Source organism: Triticum urartu, chromosome 5, assembly GCF_003073215.2.
Source record: "Triticum urartu cultivar G1812 chromosome 5, Tu2.1, whole genome shotgun sequence".
In the NCBI taxonomy this organism is placed as follows: domain Eukaryota; kingdom Viridiplantae; phylum Streptophyta; class Magnoliopsida; order Poales; family Poaceae; genus Triticum; species Triticum urartu.
Window position 1 is genome coordinate 360,542,490 of NC_053026.1, and position 23,166 is coordinate 360,565,655.

The 23,166-nt window shown below is 49.7% G+C and overlaps 2 protein-coding genes across 7 annotated transcripts; one reads left to right on the plus strand and one right to left on the minus strand.

The window, feature by feature from the left end:
- The first annotated feature begins 11,841 nt into the window (after window positions 1-11,841).
- Window positions 11,842-15,550, plus strand: LOC125509016 (alpha-galactosidase-like). The gene is made up of 15 exons (XM_048673856.1): window positions 11,842-12,135; window positions 12,871-12,929; window positions 13,022-13,078; window positions 13,190-13,224; window positions 13,417-13,520; window positions 13,655-13,730; window positions 13,850-13,908; window positions 13,994-14,059; window positions 14,146-14,229; window positions 14,338-14,402; window positions 14,552-14,634; window positions 14,748-14,838; window positions 14,911-14,960; window positions 15,086-15,226; window positions 15,345-15,550. Exons 1-15 carry the CDS (start codon window positions 12,029-12,031, stop codon window positions 15,429-15,431), a joined length of 1,164 nt encoding a protein of 387 aa, XP_048529813.1. The 5' UTR covers window positions 11,842-12,028; the 3' UTR covers window positions 15,432-15,550.
- On the minus strand, window positions 12,692-20,602 carry LOC125509015 (AP2-associated protein kinase 1-like). Of its 6 annotated transcripts, none has more exons than XR_007283912.1 (9): window positions 19,363-20,602; window positions 18,689-18,854; window positions 18,549-18,599; window positions 18,225-18,407; window positions 18,004-18,109; window positions 16,539-17,245; window positions 15,761-16,304; window positions 15,505-15,550; window positions 12,692-13,148 (listed from the first exon to the last, which is right to left on the minus strand). XR_007283912.1 is itself a non-coding variant. In XM_048673854.1 (7 exons), the coding sequence occupies exons 1-7, from the start codon at window positions 19,842-19,844 to the stop codon at window positions 15,918-15,920; spliced, it is 2,082 nt and encodes a 693-aa protein (XP_048529811.1). In that variant the 5' UTR covers window positions 19,845-20,602; the 3' UTR covers window positions 15,624-15,917. The 6 variants fall into 6 exon arrangements, 1 of the variants encoding a protein (XP_048529811.1); XR_007283914.1 differs by lacking the exon at window positions 12,692-13,148 and adding an exon at window positions 15,255-15,374; XR_007283913.1 differs by lacking the exon at window positions 15,505-15,550.
- Between the last annotated feature and the right edge of the window lie 2,564 nt (window positions 20,603-23,166).

The window sequence follows — 23,166 nt, forward strand, 5'->3', positions numbered from 1 at the left end:
GGATGTGATCACGGACATGACGAGGAGTCTCGAAATGGTCGAGACATAAAGATTGATATATTGGACGGCTATATTCGGACACCGGAAGTGTTCCGGGTGATTTCGGAGAAAACCGGAGAGCCGGAGGGTTACCGGAACCCCCCCCCCCCCCGGGGAGAAGTAATGGGCCATATGGGCCTTAGTGGAGAGAGAGAGGGGCAGCCAGGGTGGGCCGCGCGCCTCCTCCCCCCCCCCTGGTCTGAATTGGACTAGGAGAGGGGGGGCGGCGCCCCCCTTTCCTTCTCCCTCCCCACTTCTTTCCCCCTCCTAGTAGGAGGCCTACTCCTACTAGGAGGAGGACTCCTCCTTGGCGCGCCATAGGGGCCGGCCGGCCTCCTCCCCTTGCTCCTTTATATACGGGGGCAGGGGCACCCCTAGACACACAAGTTGATCCACGTGATCATATTCTTAGCCGTGTGTGGTGCCCCCTTCCACCATAATCCTCGATAATATTGTAGCGGTGCTTAGGCGAAGCCCTGCGATAGTAGTACATCAAGATCGTCACCACGCCGTCGTGCTGACGGAACTCTTCCCCGACACTTTGCTGGATCGGAGTCCGGGGATCGTCATCGAGCTGAACGTGTGCTAAAACTCGGAGGTGCCGTAGTTTCGGTGCTTGATCGGACGGGCCGTGAAGACGTACGACTACATCAACCGCGTTGTGCTAACGCTTCCGCTGTCGGTCTACAAGGGTACGTAGATCACACTCTCCCCTCTCGTTGCTATGCATCACCATGATCTTGCGTGTGCGTAGGAATTTTTTTGAAATTACTACGTTCCCCAACAGTTGTGCTGCATCATCCCTTCCTCTTTGGGGAAATACCAACGTAGTTCTAGCAGGCATCAGCTGCCAGGTGGTGCAGCGGCCTCAAGGAGAGGTGCATGCACTCCCAGCACTGCCACGTCAAGACCGTGTGCCACCCGAGGCAGCGGCACGTGGGCGCCAAGACCAGGCTCCCCCTTCACGGCGGGCTCCCGTGAGCGCGACAAGTTGCCGAGCATTCAATCCGGAGTTGTGCCGTGTCGTTTGGCCTGACAAGTTCAAGCCTGATCTGCCTCCGCGCTACGACGGCACCCCTGACCCTGCTGAGTTCCTCCAGCTCTACGAGCTGAGCATCGAAGTGGCGAATGGCGACAAGAAGGTCATGGCGAACTGGTTTCCCATGGCTTTCAAGGATGGCGCATGCTCGTGGTTACTGAACCTCGCAGTGGGATCGATCTCCTCCTAGGATGAGCTGTGTGAGCGCTTCATCACCAACTTCCAGGGAACTCGCGACCGCGCCCCTATTGCAGGCGACCTGGGGCATATCAAGCAACAGCCAGGGGAGGCCTTGCACAAATACATCCAGTGCTTCACCAACGTTTGCCTCAAGATCCCTAAGGTGTCGCACGAGGCCATCATTTCAGCATTCACTGATGGCGTCTGGGATGTCAAGATGAAGGAAGAGCTTGTCGTACATGAGGACCTGTGCTCGGCTCTGGAGATGTTTAACATGGCAACCAGGTGCACTAGGGCAGAGGAAGGCCACCTCTCCCTCCTTGAGCTCCCGGAGGCTGATCCCGAAGACAAGAAGGACAAAGCCAAGGATGTAAAGCACAAGGGCCCAGTTGTGCCCATGGCCGAGCCCGAGATGAAGCACGGCTGCGACCACCCCGAGTCCTCCAAGGGCAGCTGCCCGTTCTGTGTCTTCCACAATGTCCACAACCATAACACCGACGATTTCCAAGAGCTCAGAGCTATCTGGGACGGACGCCTTGGCCGCCGCCCTGAGTGCAATGACCGTGGCTATGACCGCGGAGGAGGTCATGGTGGTGGCCGCTGGGACAACCGTGGCCCTTGCCAGGACTGGCGTGATTAGCCTCGTGAGTACCGCTGGCAGGGCCAGCCTCACGATGGTCTCTGGAGGGATCGGCCTCTTGAGGATCGTCCTCAGGGCAATGCCGGCCTTCCTCCGCTGCCGCCGCCACCAAGGAGGAACGGTGACCACCGCCAAGATGATGGGGTTGGGGGCTTCCAAGAGCCTTGTGCTATCGCCTGCATCCTGGGTGGCGTTCAGGCCCCCACCTCCCATCGCGTCTTCAAGCAGTTCGCTCGTGAGGTGAACGTGGCCCTCCCCAAGCTCGAGGCATCGCGTCCCCTCAGGTGGTCCAAGTACGCCATCACCTTCGACTCTACGGATCAGCTCAAGTGTGCAGCCACTGCCGGTGCGCTCCCAATGCTCTGCTCACTGACCATCAGCAACGTCCTCGTTACCAAGACACTCATCAACGGAGGTGCGGGACTGAATGTCTTCTCAGCTGAGACATTCGAGAGGCTCCAGGTGCCTTACGACCAGCTCCTCCCCACCAAGCCCTTCTCAGGGGTGACTAATGGCTCCACCGTCCCCCTGGGGCAGATTCGCCTCCCTGTCACCTTCGGCAAGCGCGACAACTACCACACCAAGCTCATCGACTTCAACGTCGTTCACATTCGCCTCCCGTACAATGTCATCCTCGGGTACCCGGCCCTCACCAAGTTCATGGCGGTGACTCACCACGGCTACAACGTCCTCAAGATGCCAGGGAGCTGCGGCATCATCTCGATCGCCTGCGATGAGAAGGACACGGTGTGCTCCCTCGAGCATGCCTACCAGGCTGTAGCGGTCGAGAACTCAGATGATGAGGGTTCCATCCACCCTCCTGAGGCCGTCCCCACGAAGAAGAAGAAGCAACTCCTCAGGGGACATCAAGAAGGTGGGGTGACTGATGACCGTGCCTCAAGACATGCACCCACTGCTAGGGCGCCTTCCCCTCTCGCATAGGAAGGCGCGCCTGGCACCCCTCTCGGGTTGGGCTCAGGGGCTCCCCTCTTGAGGGCCTCTGACCTGGCCAACGTCACGAGGAAGGCATTTGGGCACCATGTGAGGCGTGCTTCAATGTGTGCTTCCACGAGCAGGGCGCAAGGCATGAGGCGCCAAGCGCTCAGGAGTTCATCACCAAGGTGATTGAAGAGCTTCAGGAGGCGCGAGCCATGCGCGGCGAGCACCGTCCCGCATCACCGAGTGCAGCTGTCGCCCTGATATGGGTGGTGAGCTGCGCGTCTACGTCAACACCCCAGGGCTCAACGGGGCCGTTTCTCAGGAGCTCTTCTGACCGTCCCGCATCGGCCGGTGCGGAGGCCGCCCTCACAGCTATGTTCGCATGCCCTTCGGCTTGCCGAATGCAGCTGCCGCCCACCAACGCTGTATGTGGGGCATCCTGGAGGCTCACAAGGCCAGGTGCCAGGCGATCTTGATGATGGAGGTGCCGACCCCTCGCGAGCCTCCTGGACCTCTAGAGCCTCACGAGGCTCAGGAGCCAGACGAATCGTGAAAAACGGCCTCTTCAGGGCGCATCTTCAGCTGCCTCAACACTTCTCCGACGATGGTGCCAGGTGACCTTTTTGTTTGTTCAATTGAGGGCGCCCCTCAGGCTGCATTATCCTCAAGCTGCCAGGGTCAGTCCCGCAGCCGCACCATTTTGATTCATGTACTTCAATCCAGTATGCATGCATGTGTTATGATGGTTATCTGACATCACCCATGTCGTCTCGTACCTATGGCGTCGCCCTTCGTGGCCTCTACGCGTTGCTAACCCGCCTCTCACTCATCCCGCAACGGGGGCTACTGGCACGGCGCCTGCGCTCAGGTCTGTCCTTGCAACGCTGATAAATCTGAGAGACTGAGCTCTGGCTCGCGCCCAGCCCTGCGCACATCACCTCACCGGGTCCTCAATGCCTTCGTCTCCTTGCGGAAAGATCACCGGCAGGACAGCAAGCGTGGCTATGTTTTCTTTCTTCGACTAACACGCAGGGACCCCCGGAGCCAGGATCACGAGCGGCCCTGCCAACACCTCGAGTCGCAACCCCATGCAAGGCCAGCCACTCCTTTTTCACGCAAATCGCTTGCACATTAAAGGGGGGCTGAGCAACGCGCCTCAAGGGCTCCTACTGGCTCTTGAGCCCTCACCCCTGGCCTTGACCACGGCATCGTGACCTGGCATACCAGCGGCGGCTGAGCCTTGCTCGAGGGCCGGGACCCGAGGACATAGAGCATCCAGATGAGAGAGGAAGAAGGGGTCGGCGCAAGTCTTGCCTGGGAGCGCCACCACCACCAGGACACAGCCAGGTGTCGCACCAAAAGTTGTCCTCACAACGGAAGGATCACCGCAGGCTCGCCAAGATAAGTCACCCCATACACGCAGGTGTGAACCTTATGATCAGTGTCTTGCCTCTCGCGATCTCGCTCGGGCAAGGATGCTTCCCTATCAGTCTTTCGAAGCCGCTTGTGTGTCAAAGGGGACCCCCTGAGCATCGTGCCTTAGGGGCTCTTACTAGACCTCGGGCTGCTCACCTCCTAGCCTTGACCACGGCATCGCAACCTGGCATACTAGCGATGGCTAAAGCCTGCCTGTGGACTAGGTCCTGTCGGCGTAGATCACTAAGCTACCGCGAGGATGAAAGGGGGAACCGTGCCACAGCAAGAAGAGTAAACGCATCATTGTTTGGAAATAATAAGCATTAAGGCAAAAGCACCACAATTTTTACATACCCCTGCGAGGCCCTACATGGTTTTGTACATGAACGAAGCAAAATAAAGAGGGTCTCCCGAGGACCGCGGCCTAAACGATGTTGCCCACGGCGTCAAGATGGCGTCTACTCTCACTGGGCTCGACTACGGTGACGTGGCGGTTCGTAGATGTCATCGTCGCTCGAATCGTGCCACGAGGAGGCGCTGTTGTTGTCGGAGGAATAGCGGACAAGGCCATGGGTAAGTTCGCCGCCGGCGGCCTCGTCACCTCGACCACCTCCCCCAGAGTAGCATCACAGGCGCTGACCATCCTCGCCGAAGACCTTGAAGGAGAGCGTTGATGCCCCGTCGTACTTGAGGTGGATGGCGTGGCCTCCCTCCGGGTGGCAGGCGCGGGCGATCCCGTCCCATCCACGAGTCATGAAGACGTCGTCGGAATCGATGACCTCGACCTCCACTTCTGAAGCTTAGCCGTAGCATCTGTCATGCTACAGCCACAGCTCCACGGGCCCCCTCGGCGGTATCTCCCTTGTGAAGGACCGCAGGAGCCGGATCCATGTGCGTGGCGACATTGCCGCCCACACTACAAACTCGTGGGCCGTGCCTTCGATGTGGGTCCACACGTGGGGTGTCCGAACGGCCACCGCCTGTTCTCCTCCGCGACCCCGCTCCCCGCGGCGTTGATCACCGTCCCTATGCGCGGGACTCTACGCGCGGGCATACACGGGGGCCGGGAAGCCCGGCGGAGCCCGTTCATGCCAAGGCCGCATCGCCATGGGCTTCGCGACGGCGTCATGAGAGCAATCAGGCCTCTTCCTCGGCGGGAGCAACTCAGGTTCCACCTAAGGGGTTTTACCCTTCTCCGTAGCGGAAAACCTTCTCACTGGCGCCATGAACTCACTGGCAAGACGGTGGGATGGAAAGCAAGAAGGAGGAGCAAGCAGCGAAAAGACGAAGATGAGCAGGGGTGTAGCGCCCAATATGCGATTCTATCCCGATCACGTGATGAATTCATGATTGGGGCACAATCGCATTTCAAGCGCATAGCAAGGTGGATATCATTACAACATACCATGTACTGAATAGGTGAGAATACAAGATAAAGGCTTACACTCGCCACAAGCTACAACATGAATACAACAGTTCATCAATACATAGCAATCATGAAACAGAAGAGCAGGATCTGATTACGGATGAAATCAAACAAAAAATAAGAACGACATCCACCCTACTAATCCCAGGCTCTCAACCCGGAACCTATCCCTTGATCGAAGAAGAAGAAGCAGAAGGACTCCAAAACAAGCGAGCATCACTCTCACGTTAGATCATCGCATTACCTGTACCTGCAACTATTGTTGTAGTAATCTGTGAGCCACGAGGACTCAACAATCCCATTACCATGGGTATCAAAACTAGCAAAGCTTAATGGGTATGGAATGGATAAGTGGTGAGGTTGCAGCAGTACTAAGCATCGTATGGTGGCTAACTTACGAATACAAGAGTAAGGTGAGAAGCTACGCAAACGGTCGCGAGCTAGTAATGATCAAGAAGTGATCCTGAACTACTTATGTTCAAACATAATCCCACTGTGTTCTCTTCTCGAACTCACTCGAAAAGAGACGGTCACGGTTACACACGCGGTTGGTGTATTTTATTTCGGATCTGGTGTCAAGTTCTCTACAACCGGATATTAAAATTTTCCATCTGCCACATAACCGCAAGCACGGCTCTTGAAAGTTTAAACACTGCAGGGGTGTCCCAACTTAGTCCATCACAAACTCTCACGATCAACGGAGGAAAATCCTCCTCCCGGAACTACCCGATCAAGCTCGGAATCCCGGTTCACAAGACATTTCGACAATGGTAAAAAAAAATCAGCAAGACCGCCCGATGTGCCGACAAATCCCGATAGGAGCCGCACATATCTCGTTCTCAGGGCACAACGGATGGGCAAGGCGTCGGGTTGGCTGAGACCCTGGTTGCCCAGGGGGCACCGAACATCGCCCAGCTTGGATCAACACCAACAGCACTGGCCCCCCTGTATTATGTTGAATTAAGAATCCTCAGGGATGCGACCCCTTATGCCAATTAATTAATTATCAGTATTATTATGTTGGCAAATGTTAAAACCAAAGTTGGGCCTTGCTGGAAGAGTTTTATTCAAAGCGAACTGTCAAGGGGGGCCCATAAACCCCGACCGTTTTAGGAACGCAGAATCAAGGAACATAACACCAGTATGACAGAAACTTGGGCGGCAAGAGTGGAACAAAACACCAGGAAAAAGGCCGAGCCTTCCACCCTTTACCAAGTATATATGTGCATTAATTAAATAAGAGATATTGTGATATCCCATAGGAACATGGAACAAACTGCAACTGCACCTGCAACTAGCAACGCTATAAGAGGGGCTGAGCAAGCGGTAACATAGCCAAACAACGATTTGCGGGGAAGGTGGAAAAATGTTAGAGGCTTATCATGGCATATTGGGAGGCTTGATAAACAAGCGCTGGGTAGCGCGACATAGCGATAGCATCGAGACAACTAGCATAGCAAAGATAGTAGTGAGATCCAAGGTGACGGTCATCTTGCCTGAAATCCCGCTAGGAAGAAGATCGAATCCATGAAGTAGACTAACCAACATAGTCGAACGAATCCTCGCAATCGTAACGTAACCGGAACTATCGTGAAGAAGTACAACCGAAAAGAAGCAAACTCGGTAAAGAAACATATCATAACCATGGCATGATGCACAATCAAGTATGATACATGTCCATTTAAATAAGGCATGGCATGGCAAGTGCAACAAACAATACTACAAGTTAAGTGGAGCTCAATATGCAACGAGTTGCATATTGAAGAAACACCACATTTAATTATTTAGTTCGCTCTCGTTAAAGCTACTCAACAATATTAAATGGTGGTTAACATGGCAATAGGTGAAGCATAATTGAACTACCTATCTAGGCAAGTTTAAGTGAGGCCGGAAACAACAAACAACAATTCCGGTAAATCCCCACATGTCATTTAGCAATTTGATGCAAACAGCAATTTCAAGCATTTTAAGTGTTGTTATCATGATGCGGATGACATATGCAAGTTATATGCAATTTTAAGAAAATGTTGACATGAGCATGTTATGAAGCATTTGTCACCGTGGCGGAACGAAAGGGGTGCCATGGCAAAGACAACGAAAATGGTGCCACAACAACATTCTGATGATCCGACAACTCATTGAGATACTGGAGTGTGTGGATGTGCGGAACATGCTAGAGATGGTGGGGTGATCCCGGTTACCGGGTTCCCACGGGTCGACGCATGGCAAACGAGGAGGACCGAGCAATGACAACTCGGACATGGTGCAAACACGAGCATCTCATACAACACACATGCATTCGTTCACGGGCGTCGTGTCGGGGTTATACCTTTGAAGCGTGCATTTTCGGAACGGATCAAGTTCGTTGAGGGAAGTAATGGTTCACATTTCAGAGAGGGACTCGACGCATCCGATGTCTCCTGGGGCGAGGTAGTGGAACTTTGCGTTTGTGCTACATGGGTCTTCGACGACGGTAGATGTACACGGCAAAGGTAGTGGTACTATGCGTCGATTGTCGTGGTACTTGGGGCCTTCGGACTCCCGCCGTCGTCGAGATACTCGACGCTCATGTAGTCGATCCTGACGGACTTGGTGTCCAAAGGTCATCGAGGGACTTGGCAAAAATCCTGGTCTCGAGTTCTGTAGTCGTTCACAGGGCCCAACACAGGGTCTTGGCGAAACTAGGGTGCATCTTGGCGGTCTCGTCTCGGTCTTCAATCCAAAACGAAGCAAGGCAAAAGACTTGGTGCGGTGGTACTTGGCGGTCCACGGCAAAGAGGAACCATGAAGGGGTGGCTCGAGGAAGAGCACTGCAGCGAGGCGGCGATGGCAGATTGGCCATGGCGCGGTGAGGTCACCAAAGACCAAGGGAGTCGGGTGCTGCGTAGGCAGAGAAGAAACACAAAGAGGAAGGAGGTCGATCAAGGTGGAAGGCTCATGGAGAGCAGCAGAAGGCGGAGCGATGCTGGATGAGGCAGGGTGAGGGTGCTGCTGGTGCGTGGTTGAGGCGGCGAGGCCACGGGAGGTCCAGCCGTGCAAGGCGCGAGGTGGCCACGGAGCAAGGGCCAGCGACAGAGGCGGTGGTGGCTGGCTGCTCGGGCGAGCTGTTGAGTGTTGGAGAACGTAGCATGCAATTTAAAAAAATCCTACACTCACGCAAGATCTATCTAGGAGATGCATAGCAACGAGGGGAAGAGTGTGACTACGGACCCTCGTAGACCGTAAGCGGAAGCGTTTGACAACGCGGTTGATGTAGTCGAACTTCTTCTAGCTCCGACCGATCAAGTACCAAACGTACGACACCTCCGAGTTCTGCACACGTTCAGCTCGATGACGTCCCTCGCCTTCTTGATCCAGCAAGACGTCAAAGTTGTAGATGAGTTCCGTCAGCACGACGGCGTGGTGACGGTGATGGTGAAGTGATCCTTGCAGGGCTTCCCCTAAGCACCACGAAGATATGACCGAGGGTGTAAACTGTGGAGGGGGCGCCACACACGGCTAGGAAATTGTTTGGACGAGGCTATCATCTCGGCGTTCACTGATGGCGTCCGGGGTGTCAAGATGAAGGAAGAACTCGCCATACACGAGGACATGTGCTCGGCTCTAGAGATGTCCAACATGGCAACCAGGTGCGCAAGGGATGAGGAAGGTCGCCTATCCCTCCCTGAGCTTCCAGAGGCCGATCCAGAAGACAAGAAGGCCAAGGCCAAGGACATGAAGAGCCGTGCTCGCAGCCGAACCCAAGATGAAGCACGGTTGCGACCACCCGGAGTCATCCAAAGGCAGCCGCCCAGTCTGTGTCTTCCACAACGTGCACAACCACAACACCAATGACCACCAAGAGCTCAGGGCCATCCACGACGAGCGCCTCGGTCGTCGCCCTGAGCGCAATGACCGAGGCTATGGCCGTGGAGGAGGCCAAGGTGGGGGACGCTGGGACAACCGCGACCCCCGCCAAGACTGTCGCGGTCAGCCTCGTGAGGACCTTGGCAGGGCCAGCCTCGCGAGGGCCCTTGGAGGGATCAGTCTCGTGAGGACTGCCCTCAGGGCAACGCCGGTCTTCCTCCGCTGCCACCGCCACCAAGGAGGAACGAAGACCATCACCAAGATGACAGGGATGGGGGCTTCCAGGAGCCTCGCGCCACCGCTTGCATCTTAGGCGGCGCTCAGGCCCGTACCTCCCATCGCATCTTCAAGCAGTTCGCTCGTGAGGTGAACGCGGCCCTCCCAAGCTCGAGGCGACGCGTCCTCTCAGGTGGTCCAAGTACGCCATCACCTTCGACTCTATTGATCAGCTCAAGTGTGCGGCCACTGCCGGCGCCCTCCAGATGCCCATACTTGCCTGCCTGCGGCCCACGGTGTGGCTCCATCGACGGCCTGGTACGGACCATTCTCAGCACCAACAACACAAGACCCTCGCGAGGCGGGCGACGCCAAGACCTCGAGAAGGAGTGGCCTCCTTAGGCTGGCTCCTGAGGAGCGGAGATTTCCATGCGAGCCCTCACCTCGTGAGGTTCAGATGAAGCAAGCCATGACGACCAAGGACAGGCTGGCGCCAGCAGGCGAAGTACAACAGGTTTCCTCTTTGGTGCTAAAGAGGCAAGCGCGGGCGCAGAGTCCCGAGGAATCAACCAAAGGTTTCCATTTCAATGCTACAAGACCAAGACCATCAGGACGGCGGGACGGAGGTCATCGCCGAGCCCACCACGACGTCACGGCCAGATGCTTTGCAGGCGCATACCACCTTTCGTCGGGATAAGATGTATCAGTTGTCCCCCTTCGAATTTGGCTGTTGTGGGATCCCTTCCCGCCTTCATTTTGGGGGAAGAGGACCAAGGCCACTATAAATATAGCCTAGCCACCACCATAGAAGGGAACGGACAGACGGACGGACGGAGGATCTAGACCATGCACACACTCACAAGCACAAGAACACACCTCCTGAGGTTGTTCTTCCCCTGTACTAGTTCATCCTCAGCCCACCTCGAGGCTAATCCACCACAAAGCAGGAGTAGGGTATTACACCGCAAGGTGGCCCGAACCTGGGTAAAGTGACTTGACCCGTTCTTCCTCAGTTCATCGAGCTAGGCCGTGAGTCGACGAGTTGGTAGGCCGGGGAGGTTGAGTTCTTCGCATGCACCCCAGAGTTCGAATCTATCTTGGGTCCGCGGAGCCCCGAATCCGACAGTTTGACTCCTCCTTGACGGCACGCGGCATCGAGGGCGGTGTCGGACCACGTTCCCGGAGCAACTGCTCCATCAGCATCTCGATCTGACGGACGGACTTCTTGTTCGTCACCATGACCTTCGAGCGGAGGTGTGGCTGCTTCTGCTTTTGTGACATCACTGGTCCTTGTTGTCGCTAGAGGAGACGATCTCCTCCTTGCCGAAAGAGCTGCGACCGAGGAGCCCGAGGGCCCTGGAGAGCGATGGCAACGGCATCAAGATCCACGGAAGATCCAGAGCCGCTGCCGCCGCCTGCCGATGAGGAGAACACAACTTGGGCATGGTTTGGATGGGGAGAAGAAGAGGAGTTCGAAGAAGCGAATGGGCGCAGAGCTGTGGATGTGGACGTCGCTGGAGAAAAGATTATATAGGCGCGGCGAGACCAGGTGAATGGGTGGTCAGCCCGCTTCAATGCTACACAATGGTCAGAGTTGGTTTCTCAGGACAACACGCCCGTATTGAAGCGGCAACGCCTGTCTGGTGGCATGAATGCGGCGCATCCGTTAAAGAAAAAACATGGGAAAGGGTTTTGGATGGGCCAGATGTGTCAGGCGCCACGAAGCCCCCTCTGGTTTACGAGGAAACAGTCGTCCGAACCTGTTCACGGACGGATGCGGAGTTGGATGACAAAAAAATGCCTGAACCATGCGCTTGAGACGGATGTGGATGGTTTAAGGGTCAATGTTGGAGATACCAAAAGTATTTTAACTGCCTCCTAAGTTGGTGGTTAAACTCCTCGTCTTTTTTATGGCTCCGAAGCAACACATGATTCTCAGGTGACCAAAGTTACCGGCGCACCCCCGGTCTCTCCGCATTTCTCTCGGAGTGAAGTAGAGGCGTGCCAGTAGGTCCAGCGGGGTTTTTTCTGGATGGCTCACCCGCAGCAGTCCAAACCTGTTTCTCAGATGACCATTTCAAATTATACCAGTTCTGCACACAGCTGCATGAAGGAATTGGTAATCAGCCGGGTGGCACCGCCACCGTGAGATCCCAGGCTCTGGCCTTGTCGTTACAACGACCTCGCCCAGGATGCGTGGAGATGAGACGCATATAAGCGGATCACTCGCAAGACCGAGTCACGTCACACTCACGCGCGCGCAGGGACAGTGAAGGGATCCTCTGCCATGGCGAGAGCGGCGGCGCCCTTGCTCCCCTTCTTCTTCCTCCTGCTGTCGTCAACATCGCCGGCGGCCGCCCAGAAGAATCTCCTTGGCCGGACTCCCCAGATGGGGTAATGGATCTGTCACCTCTGTATTCTGTTCAGTCAGTTCTGCTTGTAACTTCCATACAAATGCTGCGTCCTTTTTATGATCTTTTTGGGAATCTGGTCCGTGTGGTTAAGTACTGATTTGATTTGACTAACCCTCGTAACTGGCGAACGTCTTAAAGATGTGGCATTTTTAGTTGATGAAGGGGAAAGATGTGGCATTCTTTTCACAACATATTCTCGTTTTACAACTAAAACTGCTAGCAAAGATGGTTCGTTTGCCACCCCCTTAAAGCGAACATTCGCCACGGAACATTTTCGTTTGATCAAGTCTCTTCTTGTAGTAGTCACAAAAAATGATCTGCTCTCCTCTTGCCTTTAGGACTCCTTTGGTTTGGAATTTTTTTGTAGGAATTTTATAGGAAAGGATTTTCAAAAGGAAAAAAAATCTTTTATAGTCCTTTGGTTTGTAAGAATAGAATCATATTTCTACGGAGGAATTGTTACCATCTTGCACATCTTAGGAAAACAAACATTAGCCTAGACTCAATGGAAAAAAATCCTATGATATGAACCAACAGACATCTATTTTCATATTCCTATTCATAGGATTTAAAATACATGACATCTCAGTTCCTACAAGTTTCATATTCCTATGATATTTCAAAGAGGCCCGAATCCTCTTCAAGCCCCTCTAAACCGAACATGAAATATTTCCAACAATGAAGTCTTGCTGAACTGACAGCACGGTGTATTCAGGTGGAATAGCTGGAACCACTTCGGCTGCAAGATAGATGAGGTGATAATCCGAAAAATAGGTAAGGATGGTGCTCCCTTGCTCTCTCTTAGCCAGGAAAACCAAACCTTGCATTGCTGCAAAAAATAAATAAAACACATTGTGTTTGTGTAGCTGATGCCATGGTGGATACTGGTCTTGCGAAACTGGGATATGAGTATATCAACTTAGGTAATCGCTTCGCGTTTCTCGCTCGCTTTGGTTTTCCCCCTTTTCAACTCTTCATGTTTAGAAATGAGGCCTGCAATATTCACAGTGGATATGTTTGTTTTGAAACTGCAGACGACTGTTGGGCATCTCATGACAGAGACTCCCAGGTGGGTGACTAGTAGTACATGTTAATAGAAGAGATGATATGTGTGTAAATAGAAAGAGCAAAACAAATTTTAAAATCCATTATTGATCCTCAGTCATGTGAAACTAGCATAAGCTTTTCAGCTGCAATGTTAGAATGGCGTATTTCCATAGGTTTCGTTCAGTTGTTAAAAAGACCGACTGTTATTTTACAGGGCAATCTAGCTGCAAATGGAACAGCATTTCCATCAGGAATGAGGGCCTTAGCAGATTATGTGCACGGGAAAGGGCTCAAACTTGGACTCTACGGCGATGCAGGGTATGCGCTTTATAGAGAACCCGCAGAAAATTAGCCAGTCAAAATGTTTCTAATATGACTGGGAACACGTGACAAGTCCCCCCAGTCCACATGGATCTCTCCCTTGCTTAAATCACACCACTCTCTCTTTTCAGACTGCGAACTTGCAGCAGACTGCAGCCCGGTTCGCTAGGATACGAAGACCAAGATGCGAGAACTTTGGCAGCTTGGGTAAACCAATTAAAATGTTCATTAGATCATCTAAAACTTACACATGTCCAGAATGGTTTTCCTGGTAGGGGTTCCAAAGCAGGAGAAAAACTGATTCTTCTAAATTGTTGTGTTACAAGGGGATTGACTACCTGAAGTATGACAACTGCAACAACCAAAACATCAGCCCACTAACAAGGTAACCTTTACAACTACAGAACTTAGAAGCTTGTCAAATTTCATCCGGATTTAGATATTTTGACATATTCGCAACAAAAATGCAGATATAACAGGATGAGTGAAGCCCTTATGAATTCTGGAAGGGACGTTTTCTTGTCCCTTTGCGAATGGTAACTGATTCTTGCTTTTCAACAGACCAAAAGGGAGGGTTCGAATTCCATTCATCTGTTTGAGAAAAAACAACAATGATGTGCAGGGGTGTGGATGATCCAGCGACATGGGCAGGCAGCTTTGCAAACAGCTGGAGGACAACAGAAGACATCAAGAACACATGGGAAAGGTGAACAAGTTTACATCCTGGAGAACTTTTACTGCCCCTTCCAAACTTCTGCAAAGTTTAGATGGAGATTCTAATTCCTATCCTGAAATACTACTGCAAATTGGGCAGCATGACGGACAACGCTGACAAGAACGACAAGTGGGCACCTTATGCAGGGCCTGGTGGATGGAATGGTTAGTCTCTGTAGGCCTATGATAAATTTTGATCATGCGCAAGTGTGTAGGAAGACGGATGTAGGATCTGGGGTTTTTGTTCCCAACAATATTTTTTTTGTGCTTGTGATGACAATTCACAGTGATCTCTTTGAATGTTTCTGCTTCAGACCCAGACATGCTGGAAGTAGGAAACGGGGGGATGACAATAGAAGAGTACCGTTCTCATTTCAGCATATGGGCTCTAGTCAAGGTAATGATGAAGTGACTTTCATTGCATGAGAGATAAAAAAAAGTAAACCAACAGAACAGCATTGTTAGGCAAGAATTTTCACAAGATTATGTTGTTGATCTGGATTCAACTAGGCTCCTCTGATACTTGGCTGCGATATCAGCTCAATGAGCGCTGAAACCAAGGAAATCATCACCAATCAGAATGTCATTGCAGTTAATCAAGGTAGAGTCATTTCTCCAAAATGGTCATGTGAAAATTTAAAGATGGTACTAAGCTTTGTCGATTCATCATTAGACAAACTTGGGGTACAAGGGCGCAAAGTGCAACAAGATGGAGATCTAGAAGTAAGTAAAAGGAATATAACATAAGCTTTTTTATTTATAGTATCATGTAGTAGGCAAAAATCATAGTACCATGTTATGTTCAACACTTAGTATAATTCATCTATACTTGATTAACTTGGGCTTAGGTTTGGGCTGGTCGCTTAAGTCGAGGGAGAGTTGCTCTTGTGCTGTGGAACAGAGGGCCTGCTGAAGCATCTATTACTGCTAGTTGGAGCAACATTGGTCTAAACCAATCAGCTGTTGTAGATGCTCATGATCTGTGGACAGTAAGCACTTTGTCTAATCATATGAGCCTCATGGTTAAAACCACAAAACATTCTCTGATTTGCATACAAAACTGTTCTTCAACCCCCTTTTCCTGCGTGTGATTTTTTGTGCTTGCAGGATGAGGTTACATCATCAATGCAAGGAAACCTGACGAATAAGATGGATTCTCATGCTTGCAAGATGTATGTGTTGACCCCAAAATAGAACAGTATTCTCGACATTGCATATTACTATAAAATAATTATTTCAAAAGTCTCAAAAGATAACAATGTATTACCTTGGTATGTGTACATGCTGTGTCCAAACATTGATAGTGCTACATCCTATACCATGTCACATGTGTCCAGATTTAATTATATGAATATTATAGATGTAACACCAAAAAACTTTAACAAAAGAAGAAGAAAATTCTACTGTAGTATTTCTATTATCTGACAACTTACAGGTTTCAGTGAAACATTTGCAAGTTCCAACATACATGTCACTAAATTTCAGTACCAAAGAAACTTATACAAAAGCATTGGCGAACGTACCTACGTCAATTCTGGCACTCCTAGGTTGGGCTCATTTTGCTCCCTTTCAACACCACACAATTTATATGATTATGATACAGTGGATGGACCATATTTCTGTAATTCTATAGGAGTATAGTCTCATCAGATACCAAATATCCTTATTGGCGATAGCACATTAAAACCCAGTCCATCCAGCTGGTTGGTAGGGTGCATCTTTCTCCACTTCAGCCTTCAGAGTGTTGAGGGACTGAGAAGCATTCCCCAAATTTGACATCTCAGAAGGCACGGTGCCAGAAGGTACAGCCTTAAAGCTATCTTGACCGAAGGCAAAGGGGACGGCACCAGAGTTTGCTTTTGACTGACTAAGCGAGCCGGCTTTGTTGCTTTGTGATGCCCTTAAAGTTCGGACCGACCTCGGGCGGGCACATTTTACAACTGCTTGAGCTTTCGGCTCTTCAGGAAAAGCGGACCATGGCTTGGGATCTGGGCTTGGTGTCCCTGGACTTGATGTAAATAGACCTTGCCGGAGCTCTGGTGGGGTTCCTGCAATCTTCTCCCTTGGCTGTGAAAAGTAATACATTACTGTATCAGCTAAGGTTCAGATTGTTTGCAGTAATGGGTAATTAGCTATGGAATTGGAAACACCGGGCTAGATCATTAATTCATTACAGGTTAAAACTTAAAACTATATGGTTTCACTTATGTATATGTTACGAATTTTTCCCTCTAGCCAGTTAATCTAGATATTATTGAGTACAGTGAGAAGATTAGTTAAGACATGTAGGAGTAATCATACCGGAGTGTCAAGGCTTGTGCTGGGTGGGGAGGATTCAGCCTTCAAATTTTCTTTCAACTCCTTAACTGGCGCTGGTGCAGAAGCTGTGGCTAGAGCTTGTTTAAGTTCCTGTATCTCCCGCCTCTGAGAGGAGCAAATGGCTGACAATCTATCAAACTTCAGTGAAATTTCTTCCTTCTCCAAGTTTGCTATCTTCAATTGCTCCTTGAGTAAAGTTACTTCGGCCTCCAGCTGTTGTTCTTTCAATTTACTTGTCGTGTTTAAACTGCCGGCATTGTCCTCTGAGCTCACCTGAACATTATCAAAGTCTGCCACAAAGGAGCTAAAAGTAGCAGTCTGTGCACTGGTTTTGTTATCTGGTTTAGTGTTTTGGGTTTTCTCTAGGCCATATTCTGAACCATTTGGAGAAAACCTTATTTCAAAATCCCCAGGAGAACTATCAACAGAAGCAGAAAGAGACTGTCTGTATGCATTCCGTGTCGTGTTCTGGTTCTTTGCCTGAGGTTGCTTTGTTATGCCATCATATATGGGCTCTTGATCTAGAACTGACCCCTTGTCATCCGCAAAAGCTAGTTCTTGTGCATGTTGAGTTGACCAAAATGCACCTGCAGAACCCTTACTCTCAACAGGAACTTGTGACCTCAAACTGGAAGGGCCTTTCGGAGGTGTACTTCTCACATTGTCTCTTGACCATGATGGAGAGGGTCCTGAAATACATTGTTTTCATTACGAAATAAATATAGCAGATGAAATTGTTCTCATATGGAACCAAAACCACTTAGACCTAGAGAAGAAAGATCCGATGAACTACTATAACAAAATGGCTTTTCCATGTCATTCTTGCACTATCTAAAAAAATGGTTTTTCCCTGGTATCCTTGCGTCCTACTCCCTCCATTCACTATTATAAGATGTTCTAACTTTTTTCTGAATCGGATGTATATAAACACGTTTTAGTGTGTTTGTTCACTCATGTCAATCCGTATGTAGTCCATATTGAAACATCCAAAACGTTTTACAATAGTGAACGGAGAGAATATATAACTAAATAGGTGATCCCCACTAATCTATTTCTCTTCACATGCAAACATGCCACCTCAGCATGCAACCATGCATGGGAGAAGGCCCACCTTAACACGCAACCATGCATGGAAATTTTCGTTCTATTATGATAGCTACACTTATATTCAATAAAAAAATCAACTATACAATACATTAAATCATATGTATTTTCAGTTTTAATTATCATATTATTGAACCAAATGTTTATGTTCCATAGTACAACCGAATCTCATGAAATATACTGCATCCAATTGCCTTTATCTAGTAGGTAAGCTTTCGCGTGTGCATTCCTTACATTTACTAATCTTTCTACACATAAACCTAAGAAGTAACATGCAAATAAGAAACCATGCTCACAGCAGCGGCTTCAATTCTTAAAAAGGGCAAAATCGCAGAAGCCAAACCTTCATCTTCAGTAGTTTGCAATTCAAATGCTGATCCAGATGGGGATCCATCAGGTAAATCCTTTTGCAGCTCCAAAGGAAGTAACTCATTAACACGAAACCATACCTATAACAGTACATGCATCAATGTTAGAGAACTGGAAGGCTAATTCGGCCACATGCACTAACTAAGACCAACCTAAATTCATGAAAGTGAATGGCCAATCAAGCAAAGCCCTTGCCTGTGTAATGTCTGGTCTGGCATCTGGAGAGGACTGAAGCATCTCTTCGATCAGACTTGTAATGGAAGAACAGTACTTCGGTAATTCAGGGATACGATAGTTCCCATTGAGGATCTGAAGCTTTGATTCTCCATCAAAAGCTGATTTTAAGTAGCAGATTCTATACATGAGACATCCAAGAGCCTAAAAAAATCAGTACCACCTTAGCTTATGCAGTTATTTAGAGTTAATCAGATACAACAAAGTAAAACACCGGTTCAAAGAACAAGATAGGTAATACAGGAAACAAAAAAAAATAGTGTAATGGCTGCAAAGATGGTTTACCCATATATCTACTTTCTCACTAATAACTTCCCTCCTGTACAAGTCCCACATCTGCAATCAGTAAACAAGCTTATATTAAGTAAATATGTGAAGGAACTGAGAAAGAGCTCATAAGTCATAATAGGTTGATTCAATCAAACCTCAGGAGCCCTATAAGCAGGAGTTGTATGTTTTCTGATGACATCTTCTTCAATGCCCCTCTCCTCTGGTTTATCAAAGCACTTATGGTTTGTTGATACACTACCAAAATCACATAATTTCCAAGCCCCGTCAGCACCAAGAAGCACATTTTCAGCCTTTAGGTCCCTGCGCATTGAATAGATTTGCTGTGATGCCTCTATAATGAAGATAGACGTAGCAATTTCTTGAAGGATCAGACTGAGAATGTTAAAAGAATAACATGTAATGATGAGTTATTCAATTGCAATCTACAGCCAACTGGAGTTGATAATGCACTAGATGAAACAACGCAACCAAGACTGAGTGCAAAGCTATATGAAACAGCGTAGAATTATGCAAAACTAAAGCTGCCACATGATCGATGTTATTGACATACTTGCGTCCTGATAATTTAGCTCTTAACGATGTACATCAGAGAGCAATACAGTATTCTGATACAGATGAAACAATATGCTCAAGATAAGATAAAGTGACTAGCACATGATTTCCTGCTGCTTGTCATGGGACTAACTCTATCCGACAAAGCAATGGAGTTACATGCAAAACGTTCATTGCAAAAGCACCAACGACAGAGAACTGCTTCCCGTAGACATTTCACACAGCAATTCCATAGGTTGGGATATGAAAGGCAGACCTGTGAGCAACAGGTGGTGTCTGGCAGTGCATCGCGAAGACCGCATTGCAAACATCCCGGAAAATGAGAGCAACCTGCTCCTCATCATAGAACCCTGCAGTACCTCTAGTGTCCAAGGCAGAAACCAGCGATCTCTCGCAGAACTCCATCAGCAGAAGTGCCTCCCTCCCACGGCCCATATCCAGTATGGCATGCGCGACGAGAGTGACCACGTTCGGGTGCCCCTTGAGCGCCCTCATCACCGTGATCTCCTTCTGCACCAGGTCCAGCGACTCCTTGTCATGGACAATGACATGCTTGAGCGCGTACTGCTTCGCCGGGTTGGTCAGGTCTCGGGCGAGGTACACGCACGAGAAGCCACCCTCGGCAATGGCTTCCCGGACGTGCACTTTCACATTGCCGACATCGATGGTTCGGCCCTCGAGGCCGCCAGAAGGGCCGGAATGCTCTTTGGGCATGAGCTGCCTGAACGGTTTCCACATGATCTAATTAATTACTGATCCTCAGCCCTCACAAGTCAAAAGCGCCTGGTTCGGCCTCAGAAACCTCCTATGTGAAGTTTATCCACACTCAGCAAGGATTTCTCAGCATGGTAAAGCTTGAGAGCTACGAATCAACAGGGTCCGTCCAAGCGGCAGAACAGTGATCGGCGTCTCTCAAGATCTGCCTGTCTATCTAGCTTTGATACGGCAACTGCCGAATGGCCGTCCCTCCGAGCAGATCTACCTACCTGGCTTACCGCCGAACACCAAGGAAGAAGCCAGCGAGCAGCCTAGCTCAGCAGCCCCCGCTGCCGCCAAACAAACACCTTGTCTGCAATGGCCAGCCGACACGGCGAAGCAGCAATGGAAGAAGAGGAGATCGACCAAGTCAGCAGCAACCAATCAGTTCAACCCAAGAAACGACCAGACCCGGCCCGCTTGAAGCAGTCCGGGATCAAGAACTGGTCGTGGGCGGCCAGCCAGGAAGCGACCAACCCCCAACCCGGCCGCCTCACTCGGAGCAGCAGGTGTGGTAGGGCCCGGGACTCGCCAACTCCGATCTGGAGGCCCTGGGGGGTGGTATGTCTTTGGGGCTGGAGGGGTTGCCTGCTCGTAGGGGTTAGCGGCGGGCAGACCGGGAGCAGGAGGAAGAAGAAAAGAGGAAAGATTTGTTTGTTACGGCGGCGAGGCGAGGAAAGTGGGATTTCCGTCGCCGCGGGGACGCGTGGCGTGGAAGAAGACTTCCCAAGCACGTTCCGCGTTGAGTCGCTGGGGAAAAGGAAGGGACAGAGGCTGGTCAGTTGCACTGTCGCATCTGTGCTTCACAGTCACTTTCTTCTGTGTTTTCTTCCTCCTTTTGATAATATTTCTTTTCGAACAGAATCATATCTATTGTATAAAAGTTCACTGTATTAGAGTATCTCAAACATAATAAAAATTACATCGGAATTCCAACACCACCAAACAACCACTACTGTCGTCAAAACGAGCCGCCGACTCGTCTTTGTCGTCGCTCCCCTACCGAAGTCGGCTTGACCTTATCTATGACAGCCGGAAATTCTTCGTGCACATGGCCCAAGGGACCAGCGCTACGGAGTCGCGGTTGTCGTCGTTGAACCCTTACATAGATCTGAAGTACCTGACACTAAATCCTGCCACATGACGAGAAACATGTCGGGTGCTCCGATCCTAAATCACACCGATCTAACAAGTAAAACATCATATCACTTTATGGCCTCACGCACGGCATGCCCATGGCTGAAGCCTTACCTTGGTCGGGACCGTTTGCGTCTTTTGACTCACGTATATGATTGTGTCGTTAGCATTCATATGACAGAGAATCCGGACCGACATGACTAGTCGTAAACCAAAATCGCACAGACTTACAGGGACATGCATAGTGACCCAGCAAGGCATGTTTCAGTCAGCAGCGAGTGTAATCGAGTCGTAGCGAGGCTACAAAGGACTTCAGTAAACACTGTGTGACATTTTCTCGTAGGAACAGACACATGAGCAAAGAAGGACACATGTCGGTCAACCCATGTGTTCTGGATGGAAGCACTAGGAGGCATTTTCCCATAAGGAAGGCTACCCAGAATAAACAACTAGGTGTCGGATCCCACACATAGTAAAGCATTTCAATAACATACACACAATATACTCGATATGTATTGATACAACATGGCATCACAACATAACTCTACAACTTAAAGTATTTATTTGGAGTCATACATGGCATGATATTACAAACATGGGTCTCATGACCCAACATAAAAAGTCATACAAGCAACAAGTGAAAACATAACCATTTCTGAGTACACACAACTACAAAGAAAAAGGGTGAGAAGGTTGACTATCTACAAGACCCTCCATAGAAACCAGACCTCTGTCTCGGATTCCCAAACTAATTGGTTAATGTCGAACTTGTGGTTGGAACGACTAATGAGACTAATGTCTTCTCCGTAAAACATAAGTTAAGCAAACGTGAGTACAAATGTACTCAACAAGACTTACATTAGAACTATCTACTTATGCATCAGTATCAACAATTGAGTTGTGGAGTTTAACTGCAGCAAGCCAGTTTTGAGTCGGTGGCTATCCATACTACGAATACCAGTATTTTCTTTTGGGTGGGAAAGCGCACACGAGTCCACATATTCACCATATCAATACACCACTATGGATCCGCTTCTGTCTCCCTATAAGAAGGCCATTCATAGCACTCACGCTTATCTTGCGCATTTTAGGGTATCCACTTTCAGTTATCTTTGAACCATGTAAGCTTTCCAAGTAGTCCATATCCGAGAGTGCGGCTATTCGAATAGATCATTTATAACCCTACAGGGGTGTACTTCTTCACAAACGCTCTCACCATTTATCGTTGTTTACACGGCATGCACTCGGCAACCTTCAAGCGGAAGTCTAGCGAGAATGTCAGCCATGATCTGACTAACTACACAAGTCTCTAGTCCGGATTTATCACCTATTTGAGTTTCATCCGTAAGGAAGTCCGGTCGAGGTTTCCACTACGACCTCAAACGATGTGTGTAGGGTTCCCAAGCCCATCAAACGGGTGCCTCGGTACACTGTGCCACAGTGTCTATACCGCATCATAGCTCACCCCTAGGATCAGTGCTACGCACGGCCTCCAACACACATCCTACAAACACCAGAAACTAGTTGCAACTCCTGGATGGAGATCAAGGCGATTAATAAGTCGAGAGGGTCCATGGGTTTTGGGCCCAATGTGTGGTAGCAACTATCTTGGATCACAAACACAGAACTCGGTTCCTGAGGACGGTCCCAATGAGACAACCCACCATGTACTCCAACATGGCCTCTCATCGCTACCGTTACCAAATCGTGTTCACACACTTATGTCTCAATAGTAGGACATGTTCACCACCATCCCAATCCACCCTGATGAATCAGACCCGACACAACTCTAAGCAATAGCAGGCATGGCAAGCAAGCATGAATGAGTAGGCACATCATGGCTCAAACAACTCCTACTCATGCTAGTGGGTTTCTACTATTTTATTGTGGCAAAGACATGTCATGTAGAGGAATGGGTTCAACTGCCGTAACACGTAGCAGTTGAATCGTTGTTGTCCTAATGCAGTAAAAGAGAGCAAGAGCGAGAGAGTGGGATTGTATCGGAATGCTCAAAGAGGGTTTGCTTGCCTGGCACTTCTAAAGATAGTATAGCTCTTCATCGGTGTGAATGATCACAACATCGGAATCGTCTGCTACTGAGAGGGGACAAACACCGACAAACAAGAAGGAACACAATCAATGCAATGCAACAAACATGATGCGTGAA

Coding starts and splice junctions, on each gene's coding strand:
- LOC125509016 (XM_048673856.1), top strand. CDS start 12,029: ATGGCGAGAGCGGCGGCGCCCTTGCTCCCCTTCTTCTTCCTCCTGCTG. Junction 13,521..13,654: donor GGACTCTACGGCGATGCAGG/GTATGCGCTTTA, acceptor CTCTCTTTTCAG/ACTGCGAACTTGCAGCAGAC. Junction 14,839..14,910: donor TGTCATTGCAGTTAATCAAG/GTAGAGTCATTT, acceptor ATTCATCATTAG/ACAAACTTGGGGTACAAGGG.
- LOC125509015 (XM_048673854.1), bottom strand. CDS start 19,844: ATGTGGAAACCGTTCAGGCAGCTCATGCCCAAAGAGCATTCCGGCCCT. Junction 18,408..18,548: donor GTGAGAAAGTAGATATATGG/GTAAACCATCTT, acceptor TGATTTTTTTAG/GCTCTTGGATGTCTCATGTA. Junction 17,246..18,003: donor GCAAACTACTGAAGATGAAG/GTTTGGCTTCTG, acceptor AATGTATTTCAG/GACCCTCTCCATCATGGTCA.